Source organism: Oenanthe melanoleuca, chromosome 26 (genome assembly GCF_029582105.1).
Source record: "Oenanthe melanoleuca isolate GR-GAL-2019-014 chromosome 26, OMel1.0, whole genome shotgun sequence".
Lineage (NCBI taxonomy): Eukaryota > Metazoa > Chordata > Aves > Passeriformes > Muscicapidae > Oenanthe > Oenanthe melanoleuca.
This window is the reverse complement of record NC_079359.1, coordinates 5,395,547-5,411,956: the sequence shown is the minus strand read 5'-3', so window position 1 is coordinate 5,411,956 and position 16,410 is coordinate 5,395,547. Positions and strand designations below refer to the sequence as shown.

General features: G+C 50.0%; 1 protein-coding gene across 10 annotated transcripts in view; it reads left to right on the top strand.

Moving 5' to 3' along the window:
• The first annotated feature begins 5,634 nt into the window (after positions 1-5,634).
• PPP1R12B (protein phosphatase 1 regulatory subunit 12B) overlaps positions 5,635-16,410 on the top strand; it is a 109,179-nt gene continuing 98,403 nt past the window's right edge. For 3 of the 10 annotated variants that reach the window (XM_056511109.1, XM_056511112.1, XM_056511110.1), the window contains exon 1: positions 5,648-6,066. In XM_056511109.1, coding sequence (XP_056367084.1) covers positions 5,779-6,066 — 288 coding nt within the window. In that variant the 5' untranslated portion in view covers positions 5,648-5,778. Of the gene's footprint in view, positions 6,067-16,410 lie in introns of all 10 variants that reach the window. The other 7 variants (XM_056511114.1, XM_056511108.1, XM_056511106.1 and 4 more) reach the window with 4 other exon arrangements.

Below are 16,410 nucleotides of genomic sequence, written 5' to 3'. Positions count from 1 at the left end.
GGGGGAGAAATACACACAGCCCCAAACTGCACAGGAAAGGCTGCAGAGGAGTTGGGAAAACACTCCCAGCACAGCTGGAGGACAGGTGAGAGTCTGGCTCCCTGTGAAGGGAGAGCTCTGAGAAGTGAAGAGGCCAAAGCAGTGCAGAAGCAGAGACACTGCTGCCCTTCCCTGATGTCCCACACACCCTCTGTGCCCTCACATGTGTCCCTCTGAGCCCAAACATTCCCAGAGTTGCCTACAGAAAGTGTGGCTGCAGGGCTTCAGAGCTGCTTTTCCCTTTCTCCTGTGTGTTTTTATGCCTGGGCAGTGCAGGAGCCCAGGCAGGCCCAGGACCTTGTGGCAAACAATTCCAAGGCTCCAGGGGATGCTGTTCACACCCTGAGGGTGGTCTGTGGGTAGGCCCTGCAGCATGGCCCCACACTGGAAGCTCTGCCTGGTCACTGCTCTGTGCTTGGAGCCCTGGCAGGACCCCACATCCCAGCAGGAGCTTCAGTGTCCCCTCACGTGCTCCTCCCTGCCTGATTTGGTGCTTGCTGGGGTACAAACTCCTGCTCTCCATCCCCTTGGGAAACAGTGCCCTGGATCTGTCCCCCTCTTCCTTGGAGGAGGGCAGGGAGGGGAGTGGGACACCCTCCCTGATCCCAGCAAACCCCACACAGGGACAGGAACCAGGTGGCAGCGAACAGGGAAAGGATCTTCCCTTTCTTAGGCATTTTTAGTGCACAGGAAGATTCTATCCATCAGTGTTCTGTTCCCTGGACCTGGAGGTCAGCAAAAGGCTGCCACTTCCAGGAGCAGCTACACAGGAAGCTCCTGGAGGGGAAGTCAGGAGAATGGAACAATTTTGTGGCTAAATGGCTTCCCACCCTGAGCTGCTGCCCTGGGGGCCCCTGGGGCATCTGTGCTCCATGAGGATCTGCCAGCCCTTGCAGGCTGGAGAGAAGCTGGATGCTCCAGTGCTCCTGATGGCAGTGGCCATGGGCAGGTTTGCCAAGGGAGGCCAGGATGCCAATGGCAAAGGCTCCCATTGAATTTCTCTGGCCTGGGCTGGCCTTTTCCTCCTCAACAAATGGAAGAGGGTACTGAAGGACAGGCAGCTGACACAAAGAGCCTGATCTCTGCTGCTGATCAGGCTGCTCTCTGGGGCTCAGGGACCCTTCCTCTCCCACTGCTCCCCCGAGTCACCACAGCTCACCCAAGGCAGGCATCCTGCAGGCAGGAGCTGGGGAGCCCAGGCTGCTGCAGCTGCTGGGATTGTGCAACTAAAACTGGCAGGAAGGGAGGAGGGCTGGGAGGGCAGCAGGAGCTGCTTCCTCTGGACCTGGAAAGCTTTGGCACCAGATTCCATGGAATTTTGCTGTGAACTCTGGGCTAAGAAATTCCTGGCACAACTTGAGGACATTTCCTGTTGTCCTGTTGCCTCCTACTTGGGAGGAGAGCCAGATCTCCACCTGGTTCCAACTGCCTGTCAGCAAGTTATAGAAAATGAGAAGGTCCCTCCTGAGCCTCTTTTTTCTCCAGGCTGAGCCTGTCCAGCTCCCCCAGCCACTCCTGGTACTCCAGACCCTTCCCCAGCTTCCCTTCTCTGGACACACTCCATCCACTTAATGACTCCCTTGCCATAAAGGGCCCCCAAACTGCCCCCAGGACTGGATGTGCCTCAACAGTGTCAGCACAGAGGGACAGGCATTGGCCCTGCTCACTGCACCATGGCTGGTACAAGTCAGGATACCACTGGCCTCCTTGCCCACTTGGGCACACTGACCACTCATGTTAAGCAGTGTCAACCAGAACATCACCCCCTGCAGCTGCTCCTGATGGCCAGGGATGTCCCACAGGGTGGCCCAAGGCTTTGTAGAGCATTAGACATATCCTAGAGATGGTGTCACTGCATCCTTTCCCTGGGGGCTGGGGAGCCTCTGGCAGATGACTCAGAAGCTGTGTCTAAGCCAGGGTGCAGGAGATGTGCTGCAGATGCCACCCTGCAGCAGACTTAGGCAGACCTACCCCCTCCAGCCTCCATCCCACAGGAGCAAAGCAGGAGCTGCCAGGTTTCAGAGACTCTCCTATTCCTATTTCTCTTCTCCAGAGGAGGCAGAGCAAGTGGATTAAAAGCTGCCTGTCAGCTTCAGAAAGGATCCCTGTATCCCCCAGTTCTGCTGCTGGAAACTCCATCTCTGATCTTTGCTCTGAAGGGGACCAGGTTTGTGGAGGACCCCATTGCATAGGGAGCAGGGCCCAGGCCTGGCCCCTTCTACACTGGCACAGGATGCCTTGTGTGCCAGAGGGACACTTGGCCCCTGTGGGAGTGTAGAGAGCCCAAAGCCCATCCCAGCTCACCTCCCAGTCTCCCCAGTGACAGAGTGGTGTCTCTTGGGCTCTGTAACCTGGAGCTGCCTGGGACTGTCCCTCTGCCTCTCACCTCCTGCAGCCTTCCCACCTCCTCAACAGCACAGCAGAGCCCAGGGATGCAGGAGAGCAGGAGTTTTCTGTTCAGGGACTTATAGCCAGGGGAGGGTCAGTCTCTTCTCCCAGAGAACAAGAGGAAGTAACCTCAAGTTGCCCCAGGGGAGGTTCAGGTTGGATATTAGAGAAAATTCAATGGTGCTTTGCAGATGAGAAACTGCTCAGCACCTGCCAGCCAGGGCAGGGAGGAGGAGATGTCCTGCTGCTCAGCCAGCAACTGGAGTGAAAATGCTTTTCTCTGATGAATGTGGTTCATTAAAACCACTCCTCCATCCCAAAGGTAACCCCCCCAAAGTATGACCACCCCTCACTGGGGTGGTTTTTGTGACTGTCTTTAAAAGCAAAGCCAAGAATTTTACATATAAAGGTCTGCATGACTTGAGTCACTCAAGTTCCATCTAAACAGAAAGAAACAGCATAAAAAGTGAGTTGAGAATGGGGGAAAAGTGAGGGAAGACTCCATGGTTACTGCTGGGCTCAGTCAATGGGCTGAACCTGCCTTCTTCCCCATCAGGACCTTTTGGGCAAGAACTGCACTCTGTGCCACTGAATGTTGTAATTGAGGATTAGAGCTTGTCTGGGGATTGCTTTGAACACGTTTATGCAGTCAGATCCTATCACTGACAAATCGTACACTGACAGCTACTATCACAGACAATTCTCAAGCTATAACCTGTCACAGTTTTATATAAATAAAGAGAGTTGTTCTGTAAACTGTGAGGGTGAATCCTTCCCTGGTGCTGGCAGTTGCCAGCAAAAAGTGTCAAAAAGTCAAAAAGTGGCCGATCTGCCGAGGGCTCTCCCCCCTGCTGGAGTCAGTCAGCGGCAGCACTCTCCAGTGCAGCAGTCTGGCCTGGGGATGGCTCCCCCTAACGGGACGCTGACAGACTGCTCGGGCACAAGGGTCTCGGCTTTCCTGGGGCACTGAGCCAAATTAAACACTGAGGGTCAAGTAAATCTCCCAACACTAATGATACAGAAAAATCCCTTTTCATGTGACAGATGTGGGTGTAGCACCTGGGGACATGGCTTAGTGCTGAGCGTGGCAGCTCTGGAGGAATGGTTGGACTCATTCTCAGGGAGCTTTTCCAGCAGCTAGAGCCTGTGATTCCATGATTCCCTGAGGCCTGGCTGGGCACTGCCATGGCTCCCAGCACCAGCTCAAATGTTACCCAGTGGGATGTGGCACTGGAAGGGGATGGCACCCTCTGCTCTGCATGGCTCAGCTTCCCCAGCCAGGCCCAATTCTACCTGGCAGGTTCACCCTCTGCAGGTTCATTTCCCAAAGGACTGAAGGGCCTGCTCGGCTTTGCACAGCAAGATCTGCATGCACAGTGTGGCTGAAACGGGCCAGGCTCTGTCCCAGGGGGCACTCGGGAATGCTCACACCACAAGGTCCAGCCAAAGAATATCCTGGGGCAGTGAGATGGGGCCAGAGGTGCCCAAAGCAGTGACCAAGGCCAATCAAGGCATCAGAAATGCTGTTTAGACCTCAAACAAACCCGGTGTGTTCCCTGAGGGGAAGGACTTGGGGGTGCTGGTGCACAGGCAGTAGCAGCCTGTGGGCAGGGGGCTTACTTAGGGCTAACTCTGGTCATTAGAGTGGGTCACGATATTTTGCACACTGTGGATATCAGACATACGGCTCCACAGCCCCTGGGGGTTTACCTGGAACTTTGCTAAAAACCGCTGGAGTTGTTTTAAGGCTAACGAGCAAATGCTATCTGCTCTGGGGATTCGTCACTCATCCTTCAGCAGCGCAGCCGTCCTGAGGTTCCTCCAGTGAACGATTTGAGGCAAACGCTCCGTGGGGCAGCCGGGAATAACCTGGCGGAGAGGGGCAGCCCGTTCACCGGGAGCGCTGAGCCGCTGCGGTGGTGCTCGGCGGGACGGGACGGACGCGCAGCCACCAGAGGGGGCTCGGGGAAGGCGCAGGGAAGCCAAGCCGAGCGTGCCGTGCCGAACCCTCCCAGCTCGTCCGGCTGGAAGGAGCCCAGCCGGGAGAGCCGCTCCGCAGGGAGCCCCGCCGGTCCGCGCTCGCCTCCCGGGGGCAGCCAGGGGAAGGCAGACACTCAAATACTCAATGTACGCGATTGCGCGTCTTTGACCGCCGCTATTTCCCCCAGGGATTCTTTAAATACATCTTTAAAGGCCCAGAGAATCAAAAGTTATTGTAATATGTCGTCTCCAATGTCTTTAAGCTTGCACAAATCCTGTATTAGTGTGGCGGAAGAGTTGTACAAAGTTCTGAGAAACCTTCTTGCCTTCTGAGCTTCTCAAGGAGGATGAATTTGGTTTCATGATGGTTTTCAGAACTCCGTGCTTTTTTTTTTTTTTTTTTTTTTTTTTTTTAAATGTTCCTTGTGCCAGGGTTAGAAAGCTTTCACAGACCTGCTGATGATTATTCCTTAGTTCTTTCTTGCAAATCTACAGGTTTGGGCATCTCAATAAAATCAGCCAATTGTCTGACTGGCAGCTACTGGACCGAGTCGCTCCGCACCTGTCTGTCTGTCCCGAAGGCAGCGGGACATTTGTCCTGAGACTCCAGAGAAGAGAAAGGAGCTGGGGAAAGGTCTGGAGCACTTTCAGGAGCAGCTGAGGGAGCTGGGGTGGCTCAGCCTGGAGAAAAAGGAGGCTCGGGGGGGACGTGGCTCTGCACAACCCCCTGGCAGGAGGGGACAGCCTGGCGGGGTCGGGCTCTGCTCCCAGGGAAAAGGGACAGGACAAGAAGAAACGGCATCGAGTTGTGCCAGAGGAAAGTTTCGGTTGGATTTTAGTAAGAATTTCTTCCCGGGAAGGGCGGTCAGGCATTGGAAGGAGCTGGCCAGGGCAGTGGTGGAGTCCCCATCCCTGAAGGCACAATGTCCAAGTGACGACTGGCCGTGGCACTCAGTGCTGTGGGTGGGCGACCAGATGGCGATCGGGCACGGGGACACCCAGTGATCCCGCAGGTGCTTTCCACCCTCAGGGGTCCCGGGATTTTGTGACTCCCGTGAGGGCGGCACCCGGGGAAGCCACAGCAATGGCGTCCGACCGCGCCCGCGCGCGGGGGCCGCCGGGAGTTGTAGTCCCGGTCGCGCCCAGGTGCGGCGCCGCGCGGGGGCCGCCGGGAGCCGCGGCCGCCCCGGGGCAGGTGCGGCGCCGCCCCCGCCCGAACTACATGTCCCGGGGTGCCGCGGGGCGCGCGCGGAGCGGGCGCGGCGGCGGCGGGGGCGTAGCGAAGATGGCGGCGGGGGCGCTGCGCCCCGCTCCGGGCTGAGCGCGGCGCGGCCCCGCGCGGCCCTCAGAGCGGCGGCGGCGGCGGCGGCGATGTCCGAGCCGGAGCACCTGGGCGGGAAGCGGGCCGAGTCGGCGCGGCTGCGGCGGGCCGAGCAGCTGCGGCGCTGGAAGGGCTCCCTGACCGAGCAGGAGCCGGTGGCGGCGGGGGGCGGCCGCGGCCGGCACCGCGGCGCGGGAGGGTCCCGTGTCCGCTTCGAGGAGGGCGCCGTGTTCCTGGCCGCCTGCTCCAGCGGCGACACCGAGGAGGTGAAGAGGCTGCTGGGCCGCGGCGCCCGCATCAACACCACCAATGTGGACGGGCTGACAGCTCTGCACCAGGTACCGCGGCCGGGGGCGCTCGGTCAGCGCCGGGCCGGGGGCACAGCGGTACCTGCAGCCCGGCCGGCGTTTGGTAAACAAAGGGTTCCGCACGCTTTGGTCTGAGCCCCGGCCGGGGTGTCCGGGCTGTGTCAGAGCAGAGCGAGGTGGTTCCAGTCGGGCAGTGGGATGTACCAGCTTCTCACAGGGTTATTAAGTGGGTTAATTAGCAAAATAAAGCGGGGGCTGGCAGGGCTGCGGGCCTGACCAGGCGGCCGGTTTATTAATTTTTTGAAAACTTGGGATGTGATCGGGGTCTCCTGAAGTGCCGGGAAAATTTCCTGGGAGGAGTGCGAATTTTGCACGGTCTGAAGTATCTGGCCAATTCCTGCATTGTGTTTTATCAGAGTTGCCTTGAAACTCCCCAAACTCCTCCTTGGCAGAGAGCAGAGTGGCCACACGGCCGATAAGCAACGTAGATTCTATTAATACTCGTCCAAATGTGAAGATGGTACAAAGTGGTGGCAGGAATTGGCTGCAGAGTGGTAAAGCCTTGACTGTCAAGAAACATGTGCTGTGTTCCAGCAGTAGCTTTTGCTGCTCTTGTATAAATGAGCAGGAATGCGAGGGAATGTGCTGCCCCAGAATATTGGGAAACCTGTTGCTGTCCAAGACTGATTGAGAATTTAGCAGGGCGTGTGAAATCAGTGTCCCAGATTGGTGCATCTGGTCATTGAAATGAATCTGATTTGGATCCAGGCCAGCTTCATGAAGAAAATTTTCTTAGCTCAAGATAGTGTAGATTAAGCATGTAGTGTAGCAACAGGAGTGGGGAAAAAAGCACAGTTCAGGAATAACATCTGGAACGAATGTGTTTGTAAAGAATAACATGTTAACAGCACAAATAGCAGGATAGTTCTTGAGTTAATCAGGATTTCTTCCTAGCTGGGCTGATGTTAGCATTTGGGACATGTACGAGATGGTTCAGGAGCTCGCTGGCTGTCAGGGAACAAGAGGCAAGGAGATTTATTCATTTTGGTTTGGACTTCCAAAAATAAGTTTGAAGAAAGAGCATGTAAGCTTGCAGACTGTCAGGTTGAATAAGACTTCAGCTGGTAGAGCAGTGACCTTTGTAATGGATGGGCTTTTTTCTTGGTTATTTCTGGAGTTTAGTATAGCAGCAGCAAATAAATTGCCCTGCATTAGTAACCTCTGGTACAGCCCATGTTCATTTATTATCAGATAAATAAGTCCTGTAGATACTGGTAAGAGCCAGCCACTGTAAAGCTGGTCATTGAAAGCATTTTGACAGCCAAGAGGACTGAATTTTAGGTGGATACGTGGCAGAGTTGGGATGACTTCATGAGGGGTTTCCAGCCAGGATCGATGGGTCTCTTGCTGCTGTGGGTAATGTGAGGTGTCTGGTGAAGTGCTCTGGACTCTGATGGCAGGCACTGAGCTCAGCAAGGTCACACTCCTGGAGACCATGGCAAGCCATGTACTGACAGGCAGGCTGCAAATTTAATTCTGTATACGTAAAGAATACAGAATTGTATCATATGTGCCTTGGGAGCACAGTATCGGGTGACACTGACCAGTAACACCTAGGGCTTGATACTTGGGAGAGCTTGGATGAGTGAGTGGTGGAGCAGATGCTGACAGTACCAGCCAGCTGCTTACGTGAAGTGTTTCTTCACAAACTTGACAAAAAGGGAAGATGACCTTACTGTGATTGAAATAAAAACTTTGTTCCAATGTCCCATGGATGTAGTAACAGTTTTGCTGAAGAGTGACAAGATGTTCTCACACATTCAAATGGAACAAAAACTGTTTTGTTAAAGGTTATGCTGTGCATGTGCATCCTGAGTCTGTAAATCTCTATCAGATGAAATTATTTATTATCATGGTCAGGGAGGTTGTTATGAGTTTCTTTCTCTGAACGTGTCCAAAATAGATTTGTTTTCATGTTGCTTGGACAATAATGCTGCCTATGGTAAAGCATCAGCCGAGGCCAGTTAGGCTGGGGATCCCCAGAGCACTGCTTAACAGCTGGAATGATGTAGTACATGGAGGGATATTTAACTAACTTCTCTTACTATTAGAAACACAATGTTATATTACAGGGCAGATGGTAGTGACAGTCAGCTCTTGTTTAGTATCTGTGCAACCAAATGGCCACTCAATGAGGAAGGAAATCCTACACATTGAAAAGAACTGGCTTTGTTGACAGAAAGATCAGGTAAAATATTTTTCTTTGGTTAAAGAATTTAATATATGAAACTTGCTCTGGATGAGCAATCAGGTCGTTTTAGGTAATGGAAGGGTTAACCAAGTCAATTGACTTAGTTTGTCAGAGTTGGCAGCTGCTCTCACAAAACCCAAGACCAATCTTACAAATCGGGTTAGTTTGTTGGGAGCAGGGTGGCCCCAAATATTGTGTGTGTTCACAAAGGTAAAATTACACTTGCTCTGGTATCTGGGCCACTGTGGCTAAGAGCCATTGTGTACTTGCTGTGTGAGAAGCTGGCTTGGCTATTTATAGCCACAAAGCTGTATTTTGAAAATAACCTTTTAAATGACAAGTGATGTTTCTGAGCCTGCAGCCTGTGTCACTGCCCTCTTTGGAGGCATCAGGTGCTGCACAGACCTGCACCACAGCCCGTGTCTGGAACCTTTAGGGTGGCTTCAGCTGTACTTTGTCTACCTCAGTGCCTGCAGAGTGTTGCTGGATGAACATCAGTCCTGTATTTTTAGTGATTGATTTAGATTATATTCACTGAATTATTTTTGGCAATGGTTTTGTGTCTAATGCAAAATGGAAAGGGAGATATTAGTTAAATATGAGTGAACATTTAGAAATCATCGACAAAACTGCTCCCAGTTGGTGAAATGAACTATTGGTGGCAGTTGAACTTCTCTAATGTTTGGTGGTAGTGGGAAATGGGTATGAGCTGCTCCTCTGTCTCCTGGGTGACAGATAAAACCAAAGAGTAAACTTGTATGAAAATTGAGTCTTAAGGGAAAAGCATTCTGCTGGTTCTAGTTGGGAAAGCATCTCCCAACGTAATAACAGCAATGCCTGTTTGTCTTCAAGGACTGGTTTACAAAGGATGACAGCAAAGATTGTTTATCCTCTGTCTGCCTTTTGATGATTTACTCTCTGTTTCCCTTTGGCCTGTTCCAAGGAGAAGTGAGTTGCTGATGAAATAACTCCTGTGTCATTTACAGTACTCTGCAGTACCTTGGCACTTGCTGTTGACTTAGTTTTCAGGTGCTGGGTGGCTGTACTAATTGAGGAGCTGCTTCCTGAATAGGCAGGTACTTTGTGCAGTGACTCTGGGTTAGGTGGAAGCTGTTTGTTGTTCTCAGTTTGTTATTCCTCCTTGTGAGCCAGAGCTGTAAAACTGCAGGCATGTCTGGGTACTCCTCAGAGCTTTATATGGTGGCATCTGTGTCAAAAAGTTTGGGCAGTTTTCACTTGTGGCTCAGCAAGTTTGCCATGTCCTCATACAGGTTGTGTGCAGCTGTAACAAAGCAGGAAGCAGCAGAATTTTTGGACAGTCCAGGAGCCAGACAGAGGTAACAGAGAGCATTCTGCCCCATAGCAGCATTCTGGAGACTGTTGGAAGAGTCATTGAGGTGCTAACCCTGGAACACAATCTGGGGACTGGGGGAAGGAGGAAAGATTCCCCCACCACTGCCATGTTCAGCACTAAACCATGTCCCTAGGTGCCACAGCTGTACACTGTCTGATGGTGTATCACAGGGATGGTGACTCCACCATGGCACTGGGCAAGCTGTGCCAGGGCCTGACCACTCTTTTGGCAAGAAATTTTCTCTAATACTCAGCCTAAACCTCCCCTGGCACAGCTTGAGGCTGTTCTCTCTCATCCTGTCCCTTGGTCCCTGGGAGCAGAGCCTGACCTTCCCCAGCTGCCCCCTCCTGTCAGGGGGTCGTGCAGAGCCAGGAGATCCCCCCTGAGCCTCCTTTTCTCCAGGCTGAGCCCCTCCAGCTCCCTCTGCTGCTCCAGCCAATTCCCCAGCTCTGTTCCCTTCTCTGGACACAAAATTTGTTGATCACTAAAAGGTAACAGCCAGTCTGTGCCTGGAAGGTGAGGAGGTAACACATCAGTGGCATGACAGCTCTGGAATGAATGTTCAGGTGCCCCATCTTTGGGGCATCACAGCTGTGGTTTAAGGTAGTTCAGCTTCTGATCTTTAAGTTGATGATGATAGCATCATAAATCAGGTTGCATTTTTAAAGATTGGGTGGCTGCACTGCCTAAAAATACATTCATTCCTGGAATAGAAGGTTATCTAGGGAGAGTCATACCTTTCCCACTGTGCTGTGCAGAGTTCTTTTCTGAAGGTGTTCTTCTGCCAGGAAAAATAAAGTTGCAAGTTTCTTGTGCTGCATGTAACATTGCTCATCAAAGTGAAATATGGCACTGTCAAAAACAGGGTTTATCACTAGGGTGAGTGAAATGGGGTTTTTGGGTTTCAGTTATAAATGGGAATTCAGTAGCATGTGCCATCCCACAGCTCTCTGAATAAAGTGACAGAGCTTGGAAGATGGCTACAATACAGCAGAAATTTATGAGACAAAATAGTTAAAATCTGAAGTGCTGTTTTATCAACCTCATGCCTTTATTTTCTTCCTTTTGACTTACTCAGTCTCTGTTTTACCTTGATGTTTTCATCAAGGGTTCAGTTGTCTTTCCCTTGCATCTTTATTTCCAAGCAATCTTCAGTGAGCAGAATTAACTCCAGACTACACAAACTAACCTTGAGCTTCAGTTGGAGCCTGGGAGAGCTGCTACTCCTGGCAGCAGGGCAGGAAACCTTCCCCTGGTTTGGTTTGGGGCACTTTCAGCTGGTTGGTTTGGCTGCTGGAAACTGAAGACAACCACATCATTTAGTCAGTATTAGGTGCCTGGGAGGAAACTCTGTATTTTAGTAAGTAGATGGGTATTTGGGAGGGGAAATGTGCATCTTCATAGCTTCCTTCCTCAGTTTTTGTTTATCCTAACCAGTGATTCCATGTGTCAGGCTCCACTGCTCCCCATAAACACTGAGCAGGGGAGCTGGTGGGATTTTCAGCAACAACTTCCTTCATGGCAGCAGCCAGAAGTGTTGCCCCTGGGACCTGCCCATGGAAAGGTTCTCATCTGCACTAGAGCTGCTGGGCAGTCTGGAGTTCTGGCCTCACATGGAGAGCTCATTTGGAAAGCAAAGATATTTTAGGGAAAGCTTGTTGTGCCTGATGTATGCTGAGAGCTTTCTGACTTGTGCAGATGAAATTCTTGAGCCTGCATGAGAGGTGGAGACAAGTTTTCCATGCTGCATACTTGTCTGAATCAACATGGTTTGATAAGATTGAAAGCCAGCTCAGCAAAAATGCAGGAATGAGCAATGAATGCAGTGCCTGGACAGTCCCTGCTCCAGCAGCACAGGGTCCTGCAGCTCTTGCTGGCGTGGCTGGAAACATTCAGTGTTTGTGCTCAAACATTCAGTACATTTATGTGCAGAATTCCAGCTGCAACCTAGATTAAACTCCCATCATCTTGATATAATTTTTTGCAATTTATAATGCCTTTTGCTTATTTTAATGGGAATGTTGGGGTTGGGATCTGTTTCTATTTCAAACAGTTTTAGAGATTTAGAATTCAGACTAGGTACTGTGGGGCTTGTGATGTGTTTTGTAATGCGCTGAGATAATAACTGACTAATATTAAAATATAGGACTTCTGAGTTGTATGCTGGCTCCCAGCTGAGGATTATTACATACCATAAGTCAGAAAGACATGTCAGACTGTGCATATTAGAGCAATCAGTTCTAAGAAGGTTGAGAGAGAGGAATATTACATAAGTGGTTGTATAAATTGATATTTTATTCTTTTTAACTTTTGAATGCAAATGAAGGCAGGTGGAGCATTAAATATTCTGAAACATGGTTTTTAAAAAATGGTGTTTGTGCAGAGGGCTGGGGTAAAAAATGAAAGGGAAACCCAGAGCCTTTGAGGGGCATGGCAGTGCCTGCCATGCAGTGCCAGGATCCCCAGCTGAGTGACCTAGTGCTGGTGGTATGGCCCCAGCACGGTGAGGGTGCCCAGCAGAAATCCTGGGATCTGAGTCTGCAGTTTATTTTCAGCTGTCCTTCTGGGAGCTGCCACAGCTGTCCCTGCAATCTCCTTTCTTGGGCTGCAGCAAACTGATCTGTGTGGGGAGGAAAGGTGCAGCTCTCTGGAGGAGTTGGGCCATGGGCCTTAGCAGGAACACTTCACTTGCTAAAATTCTGAAACCAGGTTGGACAAGGCTTTGAGCAGCCTGGTGTAGTGGAAGGTGTTCTGGCCATGGCAGGGCATTCAGTGAGATGGACTTTAAGGTCCCTTCCATCCCAAACCAGTTGGTTCTATGAAGGAACAGTTTGGTGGGGATTTAGGTGCCTGTTGTTGTGGGACTCATTTCAGCATGAATGGACTAAGAATAAGCTCAGTGAGTATTGTCTGTCCAGCCTGTGCAGAGATGTCTCAGGCTGCTGTGAACTTGAAATGGACCCAGAGTGTGGCTGTGAGATGAAGCTCCTACCTGCACATCTTCAGGGAGCCACATTTTATTTCCTCCCTCCACTCCTGAGATGTCCCATCTCTTACTGTGGTGAAACACGACCTTTCTTAAATACTCAGTTCTTAAAATGGTTTCTCAGACGAAATTTGCTTTTCTGCATTTCCAGGTAATGAGCACAACACCCCACATTGCTAACAGCCAGATCCTGGGAGTCAGGCTTCTCTTTTCACATCAAGCTGTTGACAATCAAGAACATCAAAATTCTTGATTTAGACACCTATGTTATTTCTCATGTCAGTTTTCATTCTTAATGATTATAATGTGCAGTGCTTACAAGTGATCAGTATTTTAGAAAATGCATCCATGTGTTCTCTTGTTAAATATTTTCCTGTTAAACAAATTCTGGAAAAACTGGTCTTCTTCCAGCTTTAAATATAGACTTTGCTTATCTGAAAACAACCAAAATAACTGAAAATTTACTCTTTAAGAGTAAACTGTATGATTTATTTTTCTTTAATGCTGAGTTGTTTGGGATTTTTTGTAGTTGTTTCCCGTGGCTGGACAAAATAGAACGCTCTCAACTTCTGGGAGACTCACTGGAAATGTTTCTATAATACAATAAGCTGACCTTGCAGAGGGACACAAGCAGCTTCAGCGTTGCTTTTCCAGCATTCAGCCTTGCTCATAAATCTTTGTGAGATGTACAGAATGCAGAGTGACCACCTGCCATTAGCTTTTTATGTGTCACTGCCTTTTGAGGGTAGAACTAAACCAGCTCCCTGTCCGATCCCCTGAGCCAGAGCATTGATTTGCCACAGTGATTGCTCACCATCCATTTCTGGAATCTCTCTGAAGCCACCTCCTATTTATAATTTGTCATTCCCTGCTGTATCAGTTAATGTGATTTTATATCAAAGCCTGATGGTTTTTTACATCTGAAATGATGCCATAGCAGCAAGTCCTAGTTCAGGCTTGTCTAAACACAGGTGCTGGCTTAGAGGGGGCTGTAGTGGTGGTTATGGGAAGTGAGGCTGTCTCTGCCCAAACCTAGCTTATGTCTGTTTAGTTTGGGCCTGTAAATGGAGTAGCATCCCCCAGAACAATGTAAACCAGTGTGAAGCAGCACAGGGAGCTGCTCCCAGTTCCACATGGGTTTTGTGCTTGAATTGAAGCGTCTGTAAGTGCTGCTGGTTTCATTCTGGAGTCAAAGTATGAAGCATCTTTATCTTCCAGGATTTCAGTTCATATGGATTGTCAGCCTTACCCCAAACAACTATTAATTATGAATTATCTTGAGTGACAACTATAAAAAGTGGAAACTTCATAAAACAGCTTTTTACACAGGCAGATAGCAGTAGGACAGGGGTAGCAGTTTTAAGCTAAAGGAGGAGAGGTTTAGATTGGATATTGATAAAAAATACTTTCCTGTGAAGGTGGGGAGGCCCTGGCACACGTTGCCCAGAGAAGCTGTGGCCACCCCAGTCCTGGAAGTATCCATGGCCAGGTCAGATAGGGCTGGGAGCAAGCTGGTCTAGTGGAAGGAGTCCCTGCCCATGGCAGGGGGTGGAACTGAACAAGCTTTAAGTTCCCTTCAAACCCAAAGCAGCCTGGGATTCTGTGTTCTCTGACAATTTGATGCTGTATGTAAGACATGGAAATAGGGATTTCCCTGTTAGAAGATTGGTGGGACAGGGGAGCTCTGATCCATCTGGCTGTGACTGCTGTGCTTGCTTTAATTATTTTGGTATACCCAAGTGTATGTATATGTATGTATTTATATCATTGCTCTGAGTTACATCATTAGCAGAGACCCTGCCTTTGCCAACAAAAATAATCAGAATATTTACCTTAAATACTGTTGTGGTACTGGAGGATGAAATGTTCTAAATTTTTATCTAACAAGCCATTTTTTCTACCCCATTTGCTCTGTGGTTTCTGTAAGTGAGATGACACACTCAGTGTAGACAGCTTTGGTGATTTTGTGGATAGCAACTAAATCTGAGCAACTGGCCACGTTAGCAGAACCAACACATGTCCAGGAAGAGGTGCACATCCTGAGCCTGGGTTGGAGTCTGACTCCTGTGACACACTTCACACTTGCCAACTATCTGATAGAATTTTTTTTTCAAGTGCTGTGAACATGCCAGTAGTAGTTTCTGTGCTGGTGAACCCTAGGCCCTTACTTGAGCCTTTAATGAATATCACAAGTGATGTTGGTATGACTGACATGCTGTATTAATGTAATCATTGGCGTAACCAAAAAATACTCCACTGGCCAAGATGCTTTCAAAGCAACTTGATGGCAGTGAATCTAGCCTGTTACCAGGTCATCTTCCATTTTTTATGCAAGATGTAGGTTTTAAGAGTCTGCAGCAAACATTTCAAGCAGAATTATGAATCCTGGGCTGGAATAGCTCTCTAGAACAGAGGTAGAAAGAGCTGCTGACTTTCTTTCAAAGGAGACAGTGTCTGGGTTAAACCTTCAAAGCTGGGTCCATTGCTGGATGCTGGCTTTCAGTTCTTCCCTGGCTTCATGCTCCTTCCCTGCCTTCTCAGGGACTGACTGATCTGCTCCATGCTTCAGCCAGCTCGACTTAGTGCAGGCTGATGTTCTCATCATGTCCTTTTAGGGGATTCCGTGGACCCTGCAAGGCTTTGAAAGGTAGAAGTTGTGTTCAAAGGGCTTGTTTCAAAGGCTTTTGAGAGGCAGAAAGTCACTGTTGCAGAGTCTCTTCCAGACTGTGCATGGTCCATAGAAGCAGTTTGTTGTGGCTGTGTGATCTCTGTGCCCTTGCTCTCCCCGAGAGCTTGGCAGGTCGTTTGCTGCAGAGCTGCTTTTACAGGCAGCTGCCCCAGTCTGTGCTGGTGCAAGGGCAGGACACTGTGTTCCTCAGCTGTCCTGCATAAAGTCACCAGCAGGCCCTTTGTCCAGTCTGTGTAGGTCCCTCTGAGAAGGATCTCCTGCCCCAGCCGTGCCAGCAGCTTGATATCGTCTCTAGACTTGGTGAGAGAGCTCTCTGTCCTAGGATTGGTGTTAATGAAGACATGGATTTGTATTGACTCCATATCAGCCCTAGGGGATGCTGCTGGTAATCAGCTGCTGGCTGGACTTGGTACAGCTGATCACTTTTTGGGCCTAATATTCTCACCAGCATCAGTCATCTGCTCCTGCAGTGCAGCTCCTGCCTGCTGGAAACCCTGGCAGAGACAGTGTCAAAGGTGTACCACACTTGCTTTCCCACTCTCCACACAGGCACTTTGGAGGGCAATCAAGTTAGGCAAGATTTGCCACTGGTAAATCCACACTGGCTGTTCCACCTCCTGCTGGAAATGGCTGTCAGGAAGTTTTATTACACAGCCTTTCCAGGGCTGCTGTGAGACTGAGAGGTCTGATGTTTCCTGGATCCTTCTAACAAGGTGGTGTTTGCATGTCATCAGGCCTCCCTTTGTCACCATGGCCTTTGAAAGTTGACAGGGATTTGCAGTGACATCAGCCAGCTCTCTTTTAAAATGCATCCCACCTGGTCTCAAAAGTGGTTCATGGTAATTCCTTCCCCCTCGTTCCAGGTGGAGGTTCAGTGCTGCTCAGTGAAGCTAACAGGACAAGTCTGTGCCTCTCTGCACTTAGTGTGTTCCCTCACATGTGTCCATCCTGTTGGACCAGGGCTGTTGTCTGGAGTGCTGCTGCAGTTGTGAGCCTGCAGGAAGGTTCAGCCATACTTGCCTCTGACTCTTCTGCAGTGACTGTCAGACATTTCTAGAATCACAGAACTATGGAATGGTTTGGGTTGGAAGGGC